Below are 22,331 nucleotides of genomic sequence, written 5' to 3'. Positions count from 1 at the left end.
TCCCTGTAGACGTGACCTGAATTTTTGGGGTGCAAGTATCTCTTACTTGTTCCATGACAGAACTTTCTGCCCTGGCGTTTGGAATGTTGATGAGGGTCTTTTCCTTCGGACGCAGTTTGTATTATTGTCTTTGTACCATTATGACTTTATCCTCACTACCTTACTATGATTCTGGTTTTTATTGTTTTTTGTTGGGTCTCTTAGCTGTGAAGCACAGGAAGAGTGGATGCCTAATGATAATAATGGATACAAGGGGATATAGGGGAAAAAAGGGGGGATTATAGGGAGGGAACAGGGATCTCAAGAGTAAATGATGAAGTTGGGAGTGGGGAGGGAGCATCAGAACGGATTGTGATTATGTAACATCTTAAAGGGATGTAAAGGGGGCTGGGGGTGGAATGCTCTACGAGTGATGTGGTAATGACTGTACAATTCTCCTTGATATGATTGAGCTGTATGATTCGCACACTACGTGCCAAGAAAACTGTTGCGTAAAAATAGAATCACTCTGAAAGGCAGGGACTCAATGACCGCAGGTGGGTTTTGATGATTTAGCTTGTTTGACTTTTGATAGCACAATCGGAGGGGGTGTCAAAAAGTTCATGAACAATGGAATTAAGCAATAATGGCATTTAGTCACTAGCTTTCTGAACCCTCTTCATATCTGATACTGCATCCCAAAGCACTAAATATTTCACTCTTACTTTACTAGAATTGTCAAGAAAACATACTGGGAACAGGTTCCTTCCTCTTTTATTGATGTTCAGGTTCTTCAATTTCTGTGTCTTTCATAATTGAATATAGATGTATCTAAGACATTAAGCATGACTATCACAGATTATAGATGTAAGTGCTTAAAACGGAACAAAGTAGGATTCTCTGACGTCAGATTTTTTTGTAGTCATATTTTGACAATTGTTGTCAGCATAAGCAGGCAAGAAAATATTAAAGATTATATAATAAAGAGAAGACCTGATGAAATACATGATTTCTTTATAGAAACTGTTCACTCAATGCCTTCTCGCTATTGTGCTATATCTCTTGGTCCATCTTGAATGCTTCCTTGTGGGGGGAGGCCAGATGCTCACACACATCCTCCCTGAAGGCAGTCAGTTGCCAGACTACACAGTGGGCCCTGCTCCCTGCTGCTGGGGACAATGGACTATAATCCCTGAGGCTTGTGACCATTAGCTTGGTTCCTGTAGGTGGGGTTCACATCCTACTGATGATGGTTCCTATGGAGATCTGCCATCCTGACTCTGGGATCTGCCCATCATGTGTATACCCCAATCCCTTCTCTTCCTACTGCATGTATGTCCCTAGACCACCCCCTCTCATTGATGTATGATTTATAGTGCAACCCCTTCCCGTGACGTATGTCTTAATCTGTAATTAGTGGGCTTGCACGCCCCCAAAAGGTATATAGGCCTGGGTTATCAATAGAGATCTCTCGCCCCCTCGTTCGCTCGACTCCCCCTCTCCTCTCCCATCCTAACTCCCCTGGTTCCCTTTGCCCTCCTACCCTTCCCCATCTCTCCACATGGACCACGAGGCAGGGTTGAGGTGAGCAATGCTACCATGTAATGTGTCTGACTTCATTATTGTAATATCTCTTTAATCTCTCATGCTTTTGTTGACTTTAATATAATATATATACATCTCAACCGTACAATTGTGCTAACTAAACCTACGATTAGTGGTGGGGGGTTGGCTCCCCACACCTATTACTACACTTCCTCTCCTGTCTTCTGGGTTATAGTTGATTTGTAGAAGAACCTTAAGTCAGTGATTGGCCCAGCATCTCTTTCAAACCTGAGAAACTATGATTCTAACAAAGGCCGTTTCTTTCTATTATTTTAATGTGGAAGAGTGTATTGTCTGTCTAGAAAAATGAATTTGAATATGACACAGAGGGGGGCAGCGGTTTTGTTTGTATCACCCAATATCACGAAGAGTCAGTGGCACACCTAGGGTGGGTGTCACCCATTGAAGAACCCCCCCTCGCCTCGTGGCCCTCCTGTGGTACGGGATCAGGCAGAATCTGTGGCACTGTTGCACAATACTTACTGTGGCATTTCTTAGATTGCACGAATACGAATGACAATTGCTTTGTGAAATATTTCCACCTTGAATTACAGCATTATGAGTTCCAATATTATTAGTCACTGGATGGCAGGCTTTTTTTACTTTTCTCCTTTTTTAATTAGAACTTCATTCTCAAAGCAGTTAATGATAACAGATAATGGTGTAATTGTGAATACTAATTACAATAGAATAGGTAAAACATCAGAAAACTAGACAAATCAACTCCTCTAGGCACAGCGGCAGCAAAGCCAACAACTGCACGTGTTTGTAGCCTGGGCTGATGAAATCGCGTAATCTGTAGCATGCTTGTAATTGGGGAATAACGACAATGCTAACCAGCGCACATCAACAAGTCACAAAATTAAGTTAACTGAGGGTTCTGGCCTTGTAGGGATATTGATACATGTGAGCTGGGTTTAATTTTTTTCTTTTGTTATAACTAAATAAGGTATATTTAAATATAAGTAATACATTTATGCTGAAACATCACAAAAACATTTTATAGACAATAATTTTGGTTCCACCCCTCTGACCATGTCACCTGGTGCAGTCTGCACCCCCTTTCCCCAGTACTGATGCCCCTGCCATGAGCTGGAACCAAGAGTAACTGGCAAAAATCAAAATATGGGTGCTGGAGGGGAGAGCACGAATATGTCATTACTTACAGTGACTTTGTGCTAGCTGACTCTCTCTTGGAAGTCCAACAATGTAAGACCGTATCACAAAATGTGGGTTTGCGTTTTCAATGAGCTAACACGTTAGAGTTGGAGACACTGCCAAGTTCAATTATTGTTAACCACCATTATCACTATACTTTAAGAGAAAATGTCAGTTGATAGTGTGCTTCAACCTATTTGCTTTTTCAAACTACGTGTTATTTAAGAGGAAAATAAATGTCCTGTGAAATGAAAATTCACAGATACTTTGGACAATGAAAAGTACACAGAATATACAGTGTAAATAGATTAAGACTTTTTTTCTGATGTGTCCTTGTTCATTATTGTGTGGAAGATTCCCATGTAAATCTGATGGGTGTAGTGTTGTTTAGGAGCCCTGGTGACATAATGGTTACACATTGGCTGCTAACCGCAAGGTCAGCAGTTCAAAACCACCCGCCACTCCTCAAGAGCAAGATGAGGCTTTCTACTTCCGTAAAGAATTACAGTGTCTGACACATAGGGACAGTTCTCTACTGTCCTATAAAGTCGCTATGAATCCGAGTGAACTTGATGGCAGTGATTCAGTGTTGCTTCACAATAAAACTGCATCTCTGAGTCAAGGACATCTGCATCCTTTCTCTCAGAGGTTCCAGAGACGAAGCATTCCAATTAGCTTAGACAGGCAAAGAGATGGGATTGCTCCAATTTAGGCCATTGCACTAGCTCACCGTCACTTCCTTTAAGAGAAAAGAGGTTATGCATCAGCTTGATGAAGTTAAAACTATGTATTCCTCTCAAATTACAAAAATGTAGAAGGTCCCCTCCTTTGGGGTGACTTTGGTCAGCCTCCCAGCAGACTATGTATTATGTCCGCTCTCTCATGCTCACACGTTGGCACCACTATCAACACGGTCTCAGAAGTCTCCCAGCATTGTTGGCTGATGCCTTTTCTGGTTGGGAAAGGATGGGGTGGGTACTCACAAATGCTCTCGGTGTTACTGGGAGGACTGCCCTCTTCTCTTTCTTATCTTAAGGCCTCCTGGCCTTATCCACCTCATAACACTGACGATTGTTCATTTTAACTTAAACATGCTGTAGGAAGTTTAAAAATGCAGACAAGCAAAAGATAAAATCGAAGTGTCATGCTGCTGTTAGGCAGACAGATTACAACTAGTGATACCAATATGAACTCTTTAATATACACACAGAGATATAACATAATTTCTTATACACAGAGAATTTTATATGTACACAGAATTTTATACACACAGATAGACTTACATGTGCTGTTTTGTTTCATTTTTTTAAAAATCAGCATGTTATATTATACGTGCTGTCTTGTCATCTGATTTTTATTTAGTTAATGATATCTTTCATGTTAATAAAATTTATCCTATACATGTACTTTGTTCCTTTAAAAAAAAAGAATGTCTAATAAGTGATCCAATCAATGAAGATTTGGAATGTTAACATGATCTCAAAGATAAAAGTTAAGTTAAAGAAAGTTAAAACAGCTGCATAAAAAGTGATAATAAAATGAGCACAATCTTTTTCCTTGTAAATGCTTGGAAAACTGGTGCTTGAGTTTCGCACGACTAAAAGTCGTCCTTTGCTGTGTGCCACCTATTGAAACAACCAAACGTGCTCAACTTGTCTCTACTCAGATTTTTTTAAATGACAGCGGTGAGTTGATAGAAAAGGGCATTTTTAAAAGGTTCGAGGAATTTTAATAACAACACACATTTTACCATTCCAAATGATGTGAACATCTTATCTCTTTAATTAATTAAACCTTCTAAATTACTCATTAATATTCCTTAGTAAAATTTCAGATTGTAATGGAAAGTCAAAAATGCATCACTCTACTTGTGGTGGTTACATAATGTCATGTCAACTTGAGGATCTATGCAAGAGTCGGGTGGTATTCAACCTGTCAGTCAGGTCACACCGCCTGATGGTGCCTGCTTCTGGGTGTGGCCTTCTCTTAAGACTGGACTCGGAGACCCTCCCCATTTCTCTCTGCCTGCAACTTCCAGCTGCTGAGTCCCTCTGGGACCTACCAGAGCCCTGTGATGAGTCCCCACCCCTGGATCCACATGACTTGGCACCTACCGGCCTGTGATCTTCCTGCATTATATATGATTGCACGTGGCTGTGTGGGTCTGAAGAAGGACTTATGGACTAGTATCAGACTTAAGGACTTGAGTTGAACTGGGATGGATGTTTTCTTGATATATAACTACTTCTTGATATAAAGCTCTTTCTTACTCATATATGAGTGTCTCTGGATTTGTTTCTCAAGTCAACCCGGCCTGGCCTAACACAATAATGCTTATTGAAGAGTAATTTATTATATTTTACATTTAACTATAGCACTCATAATGGAATTTAGGGTCTAATAAGAGTGATCCAAACATGTATCACCAAACATCATATTTGAAAAACTACCCCTCCATTTTTTTCTTATTTCAATATAAACATATCTTTATATTAGCATTGTACATCACATTTGTTTCGAAGAATCTTTAGCCTCTTCAAGGCATATATATATTTTTATTAATTCGAATCTAAGAAGTATAAAACGCTTCAGGGGTAAACATTTACTGTCATCAAGGTGAAGAATCTTCTAATTGCTGAGTGTTTTTAATGCTAGGTACTTTAGGTGTTCCGCATTTAATCTTCACAAGAGGAACTGCAATCAGTTTTCCTTATGAGAAAATAAAGGCACAAAATTATCAAACAACTTGCTGAAATTATGGAACAGAATTGACACTCAAATCTCCCTTTCTCTCTTCACTGTATTTCACTGCTTTCATCCTGAGGGGCTGCACACCTCGGCTTCTCCACCGAAGAGCAACGAATTCGGGCCCGGTTGTGCTTGTTCATGTCCTGGAATGCAAATACCTAAACACTCAGAGCTTTAACTCATTGCCTGCAGGTTGTGGGGGTTGTGTTTTTAAATTTGTTTATTTATTTATTGGGGGGGGGTCATCTAATTTTCAGAAATGGCTAAAATCCTTCCACAACAGATTCCCAATATGCAAATATATGTCCTATTTTATCTTTTATAATACATGTGGTATGCTAAAAGGGCAGAGGAAGAGAACATTTTTTCAGGAGGACTTGTAGAAAAATACAATGCCAACAAGATTAAAGAGGTTAAACAGTGTATGGTGGGAATGACTCCTAAAGCCGCTGTATCCTATTAACAGTGCAGGGCATCCTTCAAAAATGCCTCCTTATAGGACAGGGTTGTTCCCAGCACTAAGGACCGCCATTTGCCGGCTGACTGCACACAACTGTGCTGAGTTCTACACCGTCTCTTAACTCTCAACTGTAAAATAAAAAGCCTCAATGGAAAATTCTCAGAGTGTGTGTTGATAAAAGTTTTATATTGATCACTACTCTACATTGGGGAGATCATATCTAGAGATAAGTTTGAGCTATTTCATGTTAGTGGAGGCGAAGCTATTGTAAACAACTTTCCTGTTGAGAAAGTGGACATGCCTGTAAGAATAACTGCTGGCTGTCCCAATTATGTCTCAGGAAAAGCATGGGTGCAGTTCTCTCGTGCCCTATTGGGTTGCTATGGGTCGGCCTTGACTCCGTGGCAGCAAGTTTGGCTTGGTGCACGGGAAGCGTGTCTATGCTCTACTCCTCAGGGCTGTGTGGGACAGGACGGAAACACGGTGCCTTTCCTTGGTGGTAACTGTCATATGAAGTTCATGAGATTCCAGAAGGCAAATGATAAGTTATGAAGCCAGATAAGAAATGGAAAATGGGTGCAAGAGTTGAAAGTGGGCTTTCTCAGGGTATTTGAACCCTGTAGCCCGAAGCAAATGGGCTGAATATGAGAAATTTGATTTCTTTACAGAAAGCAGGTCTATTCCATAGCCAGTTATACAGGTATTGGCATCTCAAACAACTGAAAATGAGCTGTATGGTCTGTTAGCATAACATACTTATTCGAGGTATATTAATATTGACATGCTAATACCAATACTGTACTTTAGATGCTGTTTTTCTGATCACATAATAGGCAATGTTCCCAAAGCAATACATTGTACTAGCAAATCTTCTGAAAGCAGAGGGGTGGGGGGTAGGAGGGAGAAAGAGTCCTTTTGTGCATTGAGATGGAGAGAGAAAGAGTAAACGGAATTAGATTCCCCTTTGCCTTCTCTGAACTGAACCCCTATTTACAATGATTACATTTGTCAAAGGAAGAAAGGAGCCAATCACCCTAGAGCATAAATTTCCAGTGTTTAACTTCGTCCCCCACGCCCACCTCCAGCATATTTGTATGGCTATTTGTCAATAGGAAAACTGAGACTATAACAGTATACAGTAATGATGTCAAGACTACTAGGAGATTATAACATTTTACTTTATAAAAACATTTACCAATGTGAGCATCACAAAATTTTTAGTAGCAGATACGATTAATATCATGCCCCTGATGAACAGCTGAGAAAACCAAGCTCAGAGAAGTTCAGAGACTTGTCCAAGGCCACACAATGAGATAGCAGTGAACCGCTTAGAAGTCAGCATGTCTATCATGCACTTTGCTCTGCTCACCATACTTCACAACTTCTGACTGCGTTGTGCTATGCAGTACCAACCATGGTTACTTAAAATATAAGTTGATTATTTAAGTTACTAAAGAACATTTCTGTGATAGAAAATCTGAAAAGAGCTTGTGAAGGCAGGTGATGCAAAATGTGAACAGATGAGGAAAAAACAAAAGCAACATTGTAGCTTGATGCGGTGTTCCTACACAGTGATGCATAGATAATCAGTGGTATTTGGTAGGCTATAACAACCTAGCATCTGTCCATTAAAGTACTCAATATATGTCTTCTCTAATCCATACAACCAATGACTTGTCATTTGCTGTACTATGGTGGCTTACTTGTTGCTGTAAGATGCTGGAAGCTAGGCCACCATCGTTTCTAATGCCAGGAGGGTCACCCACAGTGTACACGTATCAGTAAAACATCCAGATTAAGATAGATTAGGTGGAAAGGCCTGACAATCTACTTCTAGAAAATAGTCAATACCTGGAGGATCATCATACAAAATAGTTGATACCTTGAGGATCATAATACAATGTTGTTGCACTGACTGCCTTCTACATATTCTAAGGAGGAACTGATGGCTGGAAGACACCATCATGTTTGTGAGACAATGTGGTGAGAGTGAGGGAGACCCTGGTGGAGATGGAATGACACAATAAAGGCATTGATGGATTACATGTGTTGACAAATTGAGAACGTTGCAGGCTTGGGAAGCATGTCCTTTTGTGGTGCATTATGAGTTTGAATCATCTTGAAGGCAGGTAGCAATAACTACCCATTCCATGCATCAATATGGGAGCATTGGTGCTCACATCTCACAAATGAAGCGGGCAGTAAGATTGAATAACTTGGCCATGCTAACCAATCCTATGAAACAGTGCCAAATATTGAACTCGGGACTAAGAGCCCAGTTATGTAAATGTTAGCGGAGCTAATATTATTTTTACTTTCTCTGAGATATTTTTTTTTTACCACCAGTAGCTATTTGGTTATAATACTGTATCACTAAGCAAAAGAAGTAAATTGAACTTAAAATATTAAAATTACATATCTGTGTAGTATCTTCCTGTAGAACTCTGGCACACAGGCAAGGTGATGCTTACATTGGCTTTTCCCAACCCAACGGAAACCGAACTCACTGCCAGAGTCGATGCCAACTCACAGGGACCCTACAGGACCGAGCAGAGCTGCCCCTATGAGTTTCTGAGACTGTAGCTCTTTACTGGAATAGAAAGCCAAATCTTTCTCCTGAGGATAGGCTGGCTGGTGGTTTGGAACTACTGACCTTGTGGTTAGCAGTCCAACTTATAACCACCATGCCACCAAAAGACAGTGTTAAGCAGCAGGGTCATTAATTATGTATATCATATTTCATTAAACAGTACTTCAGTGTTGTCTGAACTTTAGGGAAGTATATAAATTTAATTTGGGGTGGGGAGTTGCCAGAGGAGGTTGCGTGAGGTGGAGATGGCGGGAAGAGGTTATTGTTTCTACTATGTGAGAACGTGTTGAAACTCTGAAATTGATACAAAAGCAACAGCCATTCTAGGAAAAGTAATGGCAATGGTAGTAAATGGTAAGGGTTATGTATGTTGGACCACAGTTAGTATTTACTGACCAACTAAATTATAAATGACACTGCCATATTCAAGATAAAGACAAAGTCTAATTATATGGAACTAAAAGTTTTAAAGCATCGTATAATTCATGTCCTAAATTTGGATAATGAAAGAAGGTTGAAAAGACTAATCATCAAACTGGTGCAATCGCTAGAAGCAGGGCCTTAGGGTTACATTAAGGACTCTCATTTCAGCACTCATATTTCTGGGTTTTGTGATGTCACTTAAGACTTCTTGTACTTTTATTACTGCATCTACTAAAGGGGGAAAAAGATAGCACCTAAATTAAAACCAAATGCACTGCCATTAAGTCATTATTGACTTATAGCGACCTGATAGCACACAGATTTGCCCCATGGAGTTGTCTTCACAAAACAAACTGCCACATCGTTCTCTCCAGACCAGCTGGTGAATTTGAACCACTGACCTTTCCAATAGCCACTGCGCTACCATGTTGTTGTTCAATACCCGTCAATCAGTGTGAGCTCTTAGCAGCCCTATATAAAAACAGACTGAGACACTGTCCCGTCTGGTGCCATCTCATAACCATTGCTATGCGTGCGTCCACTGCTACAGGCACTGTATCAATTGCATTGAGTTCTTCTCACGGAAACTCTGACTTTCCCCAGCGGGATGGCCTTCTCCAGGGACAGGTCCCTCCTAATAACACAACCAAAGTTCATGACACAAAGTGTCATTGCCCTGGCTTCTAGGAGCCTTTTGACTATTTCTTCCAAGGAAGATTGGTTGTCCGTTGGCCAGCCCATCAGTATATTCATGATTCTCCCCCAAGCCATAACTCAAATGCACCCATGCTTCCCCAGTCTTCCTGCCTTTCACATGCATACAAGGCATAACTCATAACTTGGGTTAGGTGCACCTGTCTTCAAAGTGACATCTTTGCTTTTGAACACTTTAAAGAGATCTTCTGCAGCATATTTACCCAAGTAAATGTGTCATTTGATTGCTTCACTGCTACTTCCATGGGAGTTGACTCTGGATCTTTGTAAAATGAAATCCTGGGCAACTTCAGGCTTTTCTCCGTTTATTATGGATTTGTTTGTTAGTCTAGTCTTGAGGGTTTTTACTTTCTTCACCTTGAGTTGTATCCTATACCTGATCGTCACCAGGATACCCCTGAAGTCCTCTTAGCTTTCAGCAAGCAAGGTTGTGTCATCTGCATAATGCAGGTTTTTAATGATGCTGTGTTCCTCATACAGTCAAATTCTCCAATTATTTGCCCAGTTTACAAATTGAGTAAGTATGGTGAAGGGATATAGACCTCATGCATGTCTTTCCTGGTTTTAAACCAGGGAGTATCCCCTTGTGCTGTTCAAAAGACTACCTCCTAGTCTATAGACAGGTCCCATGGGAACACAGTGAAGTGTTCTGGAATTCCCATTCTTTGAAATATTATCCACCACTTTTATGATCCTGTTCTGTCACAATCAACATTCTATACTTTCTCAGCTGCCGAGTTAAATAATCCGATGCAATGGCCACACAGAACATATAATATTGATGATTAAAGGGTTATTAAAGCAGTTAGCAGGAGATAATACAAGTGAGAAATGCTCAGGATACAGATGTTCAGTCAGAGCTGCTAGTAATTGCTCAACGGGCATGCTACTCCTCTGTAAGCTTCAACCGAAAGGCATGTAGCACCCATTCTGTGAGTCAGGGAACCAAGCTCCCCCAATTCAGTGCCCAGAGGCACCCCACTCTCACAAGCTAGCGTTCTGCCCCAGAGCACTCTGCTTTACTTGTTCTATGAGCTGGGAAGGCAACCGCTCTGCCTCATTCTTGCTTTGGCTCCTGGTTCTGTTTCTGCTGCCACTCCTCTGGTACCCCTCTGACATCACAGCTATTTTCTGTACCAAGGAGGTTCACTGTGCAGAGAGAGATCTTGTGGTCCAGAGGACATGCTCCCCTCCTAGCTCTTGTTGGTAATGAGATCACCCCTCTTTCTTCTCAGCAGACTCATTTTATGCCCAGCAGGATGGTAAGCACAATGAATCCTGTTAACAATTACTCACACTTGCACCCTATCAGGGTCTTCCCTACTTCCTTACTCAGACTCATCAGGGAAAGGTTGTTCATGGGAGTTCCAGAGACTTTGGGAAGAAGAGCACATTCAATAATCCAGTGCACACACAGAGCCATGTGATTTACGAGAGCATGATCAGCCATGACCTGTTCTGTGGAGAGGGTTCTACTCTGACACACATGGAATCAGCATGAGTGAGAACTCAATAGCAACGACAGTACTGGGGTTTGAAAGTATCTAAACTGTCTTCCACCAAAATGCTCTCGAATATTAATTCCTCATTTAATCAATAGAATTTAGCAGTCTTTTTCCCCCACAGGGTTGACAATCATCATGAAGAGGCTACTGAGCCTGGGGGAGACTCATATTTTAAACACCATGGAATCCTGGAAACAATGCTTTCAAAGGACAGTTCAGCACAGCTGACATGCCATATACAGCTATAGCATTCTGTGCCTTGAAATACCTTTAAGTTGGTGTTTATCAAAGGGTGATTTTGAGATCAGTTTCATCCATACCACGGGGGAACCTGCTAGAACTACGTACAAATCCTGAGGCCGGATCCCAGACCTGCTAGAGAAAAGTTTGGGGTGAGTTCCAGTAATCAACATTCTAACAAGTCCTGCTGAGAAAATTAGGATGGGAAACCACTGTGTAAGGGAAGAATTTAAAACCAAGTTTTGTTTCTGATAAAGGTTTCCTGAAGCAGCTGCAACTAAAATTGATTCTGGCCCTAAAAGGGATCAGAGGCAAGGTCTGCTGGATCTAATTGGAAGTCAAGTAACCATTCAGTTCCCTAAAATGGAGACTAAAAGTCATCCTGAGTAGTCGCTAAAGCAGTGGGTCTCAACCTGTGGGTTACGACCCCTTTGGGGGTTGAATGACCCTTTCACAGGGGTCGCCTGATTCATAACAGGAGTAAAAGTACAGTTATGAAGTAGCAATGAGAATAATTTTATGGTTTGGGGAGTCACCACAACATGAGGAACTGTATGAAAGGTTCACGGCATTAGGAAGGTTGAAATAGGCACTAAATAGGCACTAGAGAAATAAGGCACTAAAAAGGTTAAATGAAAGTTAAATAACATTGTCAGAGATTATCAGTGAGAGAATCTAGCAAGGAATTTCCAGGTAGAAATTCATACTGTTTTATCTTCCTGTTTCGTGCAGAGGATCATGAATTTCTATTATATGAGAGAAACAAAGAATATTACTCTATTCATGTTTTGATATTAAAGAGAAACTAAAACACTTGGAATTCAAAACCCTGGCTTATACGGATCTATATTAAATATGTAAGGAATATTTAATAATCAATGTTCATCTAGTTATCTGAAAATGTTCACCTAGTTGTCAAGATCTTTTCGTCAGACGCTGAACTGAGAATATCTCATATGCAGTAAGACTCACAAACATTTGAGGGCTGCATAAAGACAAGAAGGGAGAAAAGAAGACAGGGATTGTCATGGACAATCCCTCATTGTCATGGACACCTACATAGGAATCCCTGACCTCCGAGGTATCAATTTCAATGTCACAAAGTATTTCCACCACCCTTTGCGCATACTCTGTATCCAAGTTGATGGAAGTAAAATCTCCAAACTGTGCACATTTGAACATTCTTGCTATTCCCCTTGAAGATCATCTTCCCTTCTGGGCCCCAAGTTTAGCAACAATCAGTATTTATCACATCCAGTCAAATTTTATTTGTCTTTCTTCCCCTTTTACACTGTGTTGAATTAATATGTAACAAAATACTTGACATCTCATCAATCTTCACCCAGGTTCGTGTGTAACATTATGTTTGTCTGTTGTTCGATGATCCCTCTTACCCGTTCCCAGATCCTACCTTCATCCTTCACCGGAGGCCGGAGTCCTCTAACTACCCAAGTACTTGAGAATTTATTTCTCCTTCATCTTTTCAAAGTTTCCTGCCACAATTCCGTTCCTGTCTCCTTTCAGAACTCAGTCCTTAACACTCTCTGGAGCAGGAGATATGTCTTCCCTTCGGCACTCAGGGGAAGTCCTGGCAGACAAAACATCCTAAAATTGTTCCCTCGGGAACGTAGGTGAAAAGTACAAAAGATTAATCTGGAATCTCATAGCCCTTGTGGTAGTGAAATCGTTTTATGTCAACTTGAACTTTTATGAAAGCGTAGGGGTAGCATCCCACCTGTCCATCAGGTCACTGTCTGCATGTCTCCAGGGGAGTATGGCCTTCTTTTTTAGAAGGGTTGATCCAGGGAACCTCATGCTCTCTTTGCTCCACCACCTTCCTGCTTGCTGGGACTCTGCCGCCAACCCTGAGAGCTGTCAGCATCCTGCCATGTTTCTACAACTGTGGATCCACGTGACTCCTACCCACCAACCTGTGGTCTTCCTGCTTCCCAGTTCACCGTGCTGAGTCACTGGCACTGAGGAGGGACTTATGGACTAGCATCAGACTTAGGGACCTGAGTGGGACAGGGCAGGGATGACTTCTTGATAAGAAGCTCTTTCTTATACATAGTTGAGTGTCACTGGATGTATTTCCCTAGACAGTCAGTCCTAACCCAGCCCCTTATTAGGATTCAAAAACTGAACCTTTTTCCAGAGAGAGAAACAAATTTGCAACAAAAGTATAAAGAATATATAATCCACAAGTCACATTTGAAGAGTTTAGGATCTGTTCTAATAGCAAGAACTACACACAGTTTTATATTGGATCCCCTTTCTTGAATTATTTTAAGATAATTATGTCAATTTTACATACTTCACATTTAGATATTATTATTTTCAGGATTTAATACTTGACTCCAATATCTTCAACAACAAAATTATGGATAGAATGCTCTTTGTAGTTTGTTTTGTTTTTTTCCCTCTCAGGGGGTAGGGGGTGGTGGTGGTGCTGGTGAGGCTTAAAGCTCGGTGAATCATAAAAATACCCAAAATGGTTTTCAAAGGACATAAGTCATCTACGAAATGACACATAATGAAATAAGAAACTCCTGACGGGAGTCTATTTGATACCTACAACACATGTTGATTTATGGAAACTGTATTCTAAATGCTTCCATGCACAACCTGAAAAATTCATAAATGAACAGACAAACTCTAGTCGGGGCTGACTACACCCCTAATACCTGAGGCTGTCTTCTATGGCAGTGGTTCTCAACCTTCCTAAGGCTGCGACCCTTTAATACAGTTCCTCATGTGGTTATTTTTGTTGCTACTTCATCACTGTACTTTTGCTACTGTTATGAATCGGGTGACCCCTGCGAAAAGGTCGTCTGACCCCCCAAGGTGTCTCGACCCACAGGTTGAGAACCGCTGTTCTATGTGATATAAAATGTATGTCTCATGATGCTTCAGGTTTGCCTTAATTGCACAAAATTTAAGGAATTCTGAAATAGATGGGAGTTATTCTTACAAAATAATAAAGACTTCAAACAAAAAGCCCAATGGTTTATTTATTATCAGTACCTTCACTAAAGAGGAATTCTAGAATGTACAAATAGAAAATGAATTCTTGGCCAGCTGACTGAGACAAGAGAAATCTTCCAGAAACACATGGTCTGGGATATTTCAGATGCCTGGCAGATTACAAACTTTTACTGCCTTGTATTAATAACCAGGACCCAGATCAAGTGCTTCCAAGGTGCCAGGACCTACTTGTGAGACTGGAGTGTAGCTCAGAATTTGAGCATCAGCCAACAAACACTCTCATAATAGCAGCTATCTTTCCCAGACACCATATCACTCCACTTAGCACAAATGTCATTGACCTGATTAAAGAGACGTCAGAATCGATGGTCAATGTTTTCTAGAAAATAGAATGAAGGTGGCTCTTGATCAAGAAGCACGAAAATACATTTCATCACAATTTTGTTCTGCAAACGCAACTATTTGCCCTAGGGCTGCTTATGGTTCACAGAAAAGAAGAGGATTGCAGAATCCAATATTGCTGCCAAAAGAAACGGAAAATACCTTAGTGCTATGATTGTGGAAGACATTTCAATATTCCAGGTGACTAGGGCACCTGCACTTAAATAGAGAAAAGCCTACTTAGCTCAGACCCATCAGTCTGCATTTCCTTTGTCCTGATGAACAGCAACACCAGAAATGGCCCAAATACCAGGATACATGAGAAAGATACCTTTGACCTGTTCTACCGACCCATACCACTGAAGGCTTATGTGCATCCGGAAGGACGAATAAAAGCAAACGTCCATCAGTGACGATTACCATGATGGAAGGTAGCCCACAGCCCCTGGCTATGAAGCAGCAATAATCAGAGAGGTATTGGTATCGTGGTGTGGTGTCTCATAGAATTGTGGTTCAGGTAAGGTCACAGGGTGCGTGGTAGTGAGACACAAGAAAAGAACACAGACTTCTGAGAAGACAGGGTGAATTTTTCAGGCAGCACTCAGCCACGGCATTCTTTCCCGAACAATGAGCTGTATAACTAACTGTATAGCTCGCTTAAAACGAACCCCTACCCCCTCCTCACAGGCTCTCATTTACACAGAGAGGGATTTGCTGGATATCACATAGGGCAGCCATTTCTAGGGCTGGTCTAACAGACATTTTATAAAATCTTATTGGAAAGGACAGGTTTCAATATCTTTGCAATTAGTCCCTGAGCCTTGATCAGGGACGGGAAGAGTGCAGAGTGAAAGACAGAAGACACCGTGGGCAACGCCCTTGGAAGGCAGACACACAGACTCCTCACGCCTTTCCCTCTTCCACCTTCCTTAATGCTAAAGACATGGAGACCTTAGGAAGAAGAGAAAAACACACATACACATGTTGCTTATAGGGGTGTGTCTATCTCCGTTTGTTTTCTACGGATAGCATTAAGGTCTGGCTAGAGTTTTGCCATTAGTCAATTTGCTACCTTTACTGCCAAAGGGCAGTCGCTTCCTATGTTTGTGTCTGTGTGTCCAATGTAAAAGAAATCCACGGAGTGTTAAAGAGCAATAGTAAGCGTGTTAAAGAGCAGGAACACTTCAAAACGGTTCACGGTCTGAGACTGCAGCATGTCAGAAAATGGCACACGCGAGGAACACACACATACCCGGACACCTTAAACCCCAAAGGACGTAACACTTGGAGCTGGAGATGAAACTCGTTTCCATCTATGTTAAGTCAATAGACGTCAGTTTGTTGTGCTTTCCCAGTAATTTTCCACGAAAATATTTCTGATTTCAGTGCCTGGAAAGAAGCTGGGGGTATTTGAACACCTTTTTCAAACAAACAAAAGGTGTCATATTGGAAGCGAGGGTGGCAGGTACCTGTTTTTCCCCGCTGGGCTTCTTGTGGTTCAGCAGCAGCTCCACCGCGCCGACCACCTCCTTGCGGATGGCGTGCAACAGGGCGTCGCCGACGTACACGTTGAACCGTAACAGCAGCTCGATGAGTTCCAGGTTCTCGTTTTCGATGGCGATGAGAAGGGCAGTTCTTCCCAAAGGGTCGATGCAGTTAATATTGATTTTAAAATAAATCTCTGCTTCCTCGAGGGATTTCTTGACACTTGCATAATCTCCCTTCTCCACTGCATTCAAGTAGGCTTTCTCGGAGGGTGAGAGTTCCGATTCCGCTCGAACGATCCGCAGAGGGATCCGATCTCGGTACGGGGCATTCACATTCCGTTTATAATAAAACTGAGCCATGGTTCAGGTCATGCATTTGTCTCTGCAGAGGCAAACAACAAACAGAAGCCATGAGGATCCCAGGCCTTGGGCTTTGCCATTGTTACGCATTCCACTTATTTTCAAATTCACCATGATGATGTGGAAGTCAACACTACCAACATTATGACTAGTCTGTTTTTCTCTTTGAACAAATAAAATAGACCAAATAATGATTCCGTTTTCTGAAAGAAAAAAAAACGCACAACTTGTTACCTACTCCCTTACAGGAATCCCATGCACCACAGTGATCCGTACCGTTTTCATAACTAATTTTTATAGAAATACATCACTAGCCCTTTCATGCTATTCATCCTAGTCTAGAAAATTCCATGAGACTTGTTCCGCATCCTAGCAAAATGCAAGTATCCACGGAAGGTCAGGTGGTGACTGTGTGTGATAACAAGAAATCGTATCTGCGTCTCCAGCAGGGAAGACCAGACCGGAGCCACCACTGCCTCTTAAGAAGCACACATGATAGAATCTTCCTTCAGGCAAGTAAAAGGAGAACACTGCTATTTCAACGTAGATTTCAAACATCCTAGAAAAACCAATAGGTCAGAGAATGTCTCTGTGGATTTTTAGAATCTACAGAGGAACCGCTTACCAAGAGTTTCAGAAATATATATAAATGTTAGAATCAAAGATCATGTTTTTGAGCATTCAGATTTGCGCCATGGTATTTAAACTTCAGTGTTGCTAATATTCAAGATGTCATTAAAATGATGAAATATCACTGTCTTGGCAAAATGTTTTTATTTTCAAATATTCTATTTTTAATGTTAGTGGCAATGTTACAATGATAATATAATATTCAATAAAATGTCATACTGCTGACTCAAAACATGATATTAATTTTCCCGATGTATATAAATTCAGTGAGGGCCACTCTATGCTTTCTAATTATATTATGCAATCATTGAGATGCTCTATGGCAGGGGTCCTCAAACTTTTTAAACAGGGGGCCAGTTCAATGTCTCTCAGACCCATTGGAGGGCCGGACTATAGTTTTAAAACATCACTATGAATAAATTCCTATGCACACTGCACATATCTTATTTTGAAGTAAAACAACAAACGGGGCAAAAATACCCGGTGGGCCGCATGTGGCCCGCAGGTCACAGTTTGAGGACGCCTGCTTTAAACCATTCTGTTACCAAAGGAAGGTGGTAGAAAAATTAAATACGGAAAGTACTACAAAATTTATATTTTTAAGTTCTCTATAAAATATAAAAATAAGTTCTTTAGAAAAATAAATAAACTACAAGGCAAGTATATCATTCACAAGAAAACTAATTTCCTGTGAAACTTACTGTCGAGACACAGTTGAAGACGGGGATTATTTCAAAAAACAGAACCAAAGCAAGCACACACACACAACACAATCAAAAAGAGCTCACTGACATCGAGTCAATTATGATTCATATCGACTCTACAGGCTAGAGTGGAATGGCCCATTTGGGGTTGCTGAGGCTGAGAACCTCAACAGAAGTAGAGAAACCATCTCACTCCCCTGGAGTGACTCCTTGATTTGAGCTGCTGCCCTTGCAATTAGCAACCTGCTTCCTGTTCGCAAGGCATGACCCACTATGCCACCAGGGCTCCATTGAAAGAAAGAGAAGGTCTTACTCAGTTATAAGAATGTATTTGTAAATTTACGGAAGCTATATTGATTTAGTATCATTCTTATAAATGCAACCATATAGAAAAACATTGTACTAGGATTTCAGTGTGATTTCTCTGTTGTTGGTTCTTCATTTATACTTACCTGAATACTTTGCTCTTTTATGTAAAGTAGAAACAAAAAAGAGGCATGTCCTCCAAGCGGTGATCGGACACAGTGGTCCAGCAATGAGCTCAATCATGACACTGTGAGGCCAGCACAGCCCCGCAGTGCTTGATCTGTTGCACACAGGGTCACTGTGCGTTGGAACGGACTGAATGGCACTAACAACATAATGACTTCAGCCCAAGCATTTATTCTGCATTTCTTCATTACAGGATATGGAAACGAACAGGGCAGTCTAAGTGTCTAAAAATATATATATTCATCTTACATATATATTCAAATATATATTCATCCGATCTCTTCAGACCAGACTATACTGAGTAAATCCATCTTCTGTAAATAGTCTTTGAACTCTTGATCTCAACGTGCATTGCCTTCACAAATTTCATTATGCTTTTTGTGTCTTTTAGAATAGCATGCATTGTTAGTTTTGTCAAGGAGTAAACTCATGTAAGCTGTTGAAATAAAAGTAAAGAGATGCCTTAAGGATGTTTCCACTGCAACTGGGCAGCAGTCTGCAAAGTTTAAAAAATCACACCAAAGGACAGAAAATTAGAAAGACTTTTATGGAAGAGAAGGTTAGACAAACAGCTATTAGTCAGACACCAGTAACTATATGTCAAACATAAGTCATTTATCAGTTAATCTATAGACGCCGTGTCCTAGAACCAGCCTGCACAAGCATTTTCAAAAATATCTGTACTTATCTTTCGAAGACAGGGACAGCTTGTGCAAAGACAGTTTTTGTGCTGAGCCCAGCTGCAGTCCTGCCTCCCCTTGCCTCCCTCCTGCCTGCGTCAGTGGAGGTTAACCCATTACTGAGAGGTGTCTTGAATGCCTGTTATTTTCCAGTTCTGTCAGTACAATACAAATGGAGCTGAGTTTGCACCCTGAGGAGAAACCTCTCCTACACTAAGCACCTATTTTTTTGGTACTATTCCATAATGCCCCGCTCTTGAAATCTCTTGATCACTATTATAAGACTGCCTTCTGCATGAACTTACATCTCAAATAGCTTTTAGATAGAGTTTGGTTTCTAAGACCCTAAATACTTTTCATGAAAGGTCAGTGGCAGTATTTGGTTTGTCTTTGTCTTCAAAAGAGACGTGTGAGAGCAACGTCAAATTACTAGAAATACTTGGTAGACAGAGCTGCTAAATAAGGGGAAAATATATATAAAGTATTTCCTAAATAAATTCCTCAAGAATTGTGGTTTCTTCAAAGTACATAATCTGGGGGAAGAGACACATGGTGACCTGGTTACACACACTATCTATCCGATCTCTCTACAGCAGAGATCAAGAAAACAAGTGAAAAATATGTACATGATAATTCTGGGACTCTGGGCATCAAATGAGAGCGTAAAGAGAATGTAATGAAATATAAATTGTGAAGGACACCATGCCATTTGACCATGGTTAGACACAGAAAGCCTTGCCTTTCTAGTTCTCAGCTCTCTTGCTTTCTGATGGTTGGACCAGGGTGCAGCTGCCTTAGCCAGTTCCCTGCTTCAGCTGGCAAGGCTCACTTCCTGCAAGACATCCCTGAGGAGAAGCCACATGGACCTACCCCGATGCAGCCCTGGGTGCTGAAGCACCCGTGTGGAGACCCCTGCCAGCGCTGAGATGCTTACACATTCACTGATTTGGGTTTCCTCCTGCAGTCAGCATCATTTCATCTGTTTTGTGAGATGGAGAAGGACTTTGTGGACTGGTGTCAGACATATGGGTTAATGGGTTAATGCTGGACTTGTGGGCTTGGGCAGTGCTGGGTTGGGATGTTTTCTTGACGTGCACTTACCCTTTATATAAAACTCTCTCTTATTCACGAGTTTCTGTGGATTTGTTTCTCCAAAGTAGCCAGACTAATACACCCTGCTCTTCCAGAGAAAGACGAGGCTTTTTATCCTGTAAAAAGCTAGTCTCAGAACAGTCTCAGAAACTTCCGGAGCAGCTCTACCCGTTCTACAGGGTTGCTGAGTCGGCATCGACTGGACAGTGAGCTTGGTCTTGAGATTTTGGTTTTGGTTTTCGCCTATATGGGGTCATACTGACCAAAGCAATGCCACAGGTGAGCTGGGAAGCTTAGCTTGCAATAGCGAGTCTATGGTATCATGGGGGAACCGACACAAAAAGGGAAGGTAAGACTGGCTGCATGCCTGGAAGAAGGTAATCAAGGTCACTGAGCTGTACATGTGAAAATGGTTGAACTGGTACTTGTTCTGTTTTGTGTGAACCCCCAGTAGCTCAAAGGGCGAAACAGGAGTGTCACTGGTTTTGTTTCTAGAGACAGCCAGCCTAACACAATAGTTCACTTATTAATTCCTGACACTGAAAGATGTTATAGAAACTATTAAAGTAATGCAAAATTCCAAAAAAGGTCCATTAGAAATAAACTTTCGATTTAAAAAAATGAGTAAGACGCTCATTTCCAAAGAGCATCATACATAACATATATCTTGAGACATAATAAAAGTTAACATGAGCTCAGAGACACAGAATATTACATATTACATAGATGAAACCCCAAACCAAACCAAGCCCATTAGCATCAAATCAATTGTGACCCAAAGCGCCCCTCTATAGCAGGCGTCCTCAAACTACGGCCCATGGGCCACATGCGGCCCGCCGGGTGTTTTTGCCCCGTTTGTTTTTTTACTTCAAAATAAGATATGTGCAGTGTGCATAGGGATTTGTTCATGGTTTTTTTCTTTTAAACTATAGTCCCGCCCTCCAACGGGCCTGAGGGACAGTGAACTGGCCCACTGTTTAAAATGTTTGAGGACTCCTGCTCTATCGGGTCCCCAAGCCTGTAAATATTACTGGAGCAAGTAGCTTTCACTCTCTACCACACAGTAGTTGGTGGATTTGGACCGCACTAACTTGTGTTTAGCAATCCAAGGCTATCTGATAGCACCATCAGGAGTCCTCATGGAATAAACAGTAAACTAATACAAGACTATTAAGTTTGAGCAGATTTTATTAAGATTTTAACCTATTGTTTAGATGACTCAGAAACTTATTCTGCTGAAGTCCTGCCTTTGATGTAGATTTCATAAAGGCTAGAGTTACCTTTTTAACTTAGCAATTAAAGAAAATATTGTTAATGATAAAAGCTGATTGTCATTTGACATTAAAGCTGTTCACAATTTTCACAAATTAACCTGTTAAACTTTTAATTGCAGCAGATCAGGGCTTTAACTATATAAAATATCTTAGCTTTTGGTATAATTCAATTTTTATACATATTTTTATAGTTATGCCTTTTAAGTTGCAAAGATAAACATATCCATTAATGAACCTAAATTCATAATATCTTGAAACCCTGATATTTAATTTATAGTCAGTTTGCTCTAATTTATTAATTTATGTGGAAATTGGCCTACGTATCTTTAAAGATAAGAGATAATTAAATTATTTTTCTTCTAACTTTTATTATTTTCTTGGTAAACAATGTAGTCTTTTCCCACATTCTAGTTTCATCCATGTGGGCTAAGTGTTGCTCTTTTCCAGGTCTTTCTAGAGTTAAATAATAAAATTAGAGTAATCATGAAAATTAGGATAATCAGTAAAAATATATCGGAGGACTTTTTATTTGCCATAAGCATGATTCATTTGGATAGCAGCTTGTATAGCTTCCTTATCTCCACAGTTGCTTCTGTTAACTATGCAACATGTCAAAAGTTGTTCAGTCAAATAAAATCAATAATCTCAAAGTAATTACCATATTCAATTTTTGGGAGAAGTATAGCAGGATTTTAAAAGCCATACTAGTTCTTTAGAAACGTCATGTCCTTCATCTCACAAGAGCTGTATTATAATTATACCCTCTTCAGTGCAAGCCAGGAGGAGGACACCAGTAGCCAAGCATTTACATACCACAATATTTT

The 22,331-nt window shown here is 40.7% G+C and overlaps 1 protein-coding gene across 1 annotated transcript in view; it reads right to left on the bottom strand.

Moving 5' to 3' along the window:
* Positions 1 to 22,331, bottom strand: part of TRPC4 (transient receptor potential cation channel subfamily C member 4) — a 234,396-nt gene that overhangs the window by 159,370 nt on the left and 52,695 nt on the right. Inside the window, exon 2 of the mRNA XM_004711235.3 lies at positions 16,258 to 16,657. Coding sequence (XP_004711292.1) covers positions 16,258 to 16,635 — 378 coding nt within the window. The 5' untranslated portion in view covers positions 16,636 to 16,657. The remainder of the gene's footprint in view (positions 1 to 16,257; positions 16,658 to 22,331) is intronic.

Source organism: Echinops telfairi, unplaced genomic scaffold, assembly GCF_000313985.2.
Source record: "Echinops telfairi isolate 266 unplaced genomic scaffold, ASM31398v2 ScPeMD7_11;HRSCAF=52, whole genome shotgun sequence".
Taxonomy (NCBI): Eukaryota; Metazoa; Chordata; class Mammalia; order Afrosoricida; family Tenrecidae; genus Echinops; species Echinops telfairi.
This window is presented reverse-complemented; position numbering and strand designations above follow the sequence as displayed.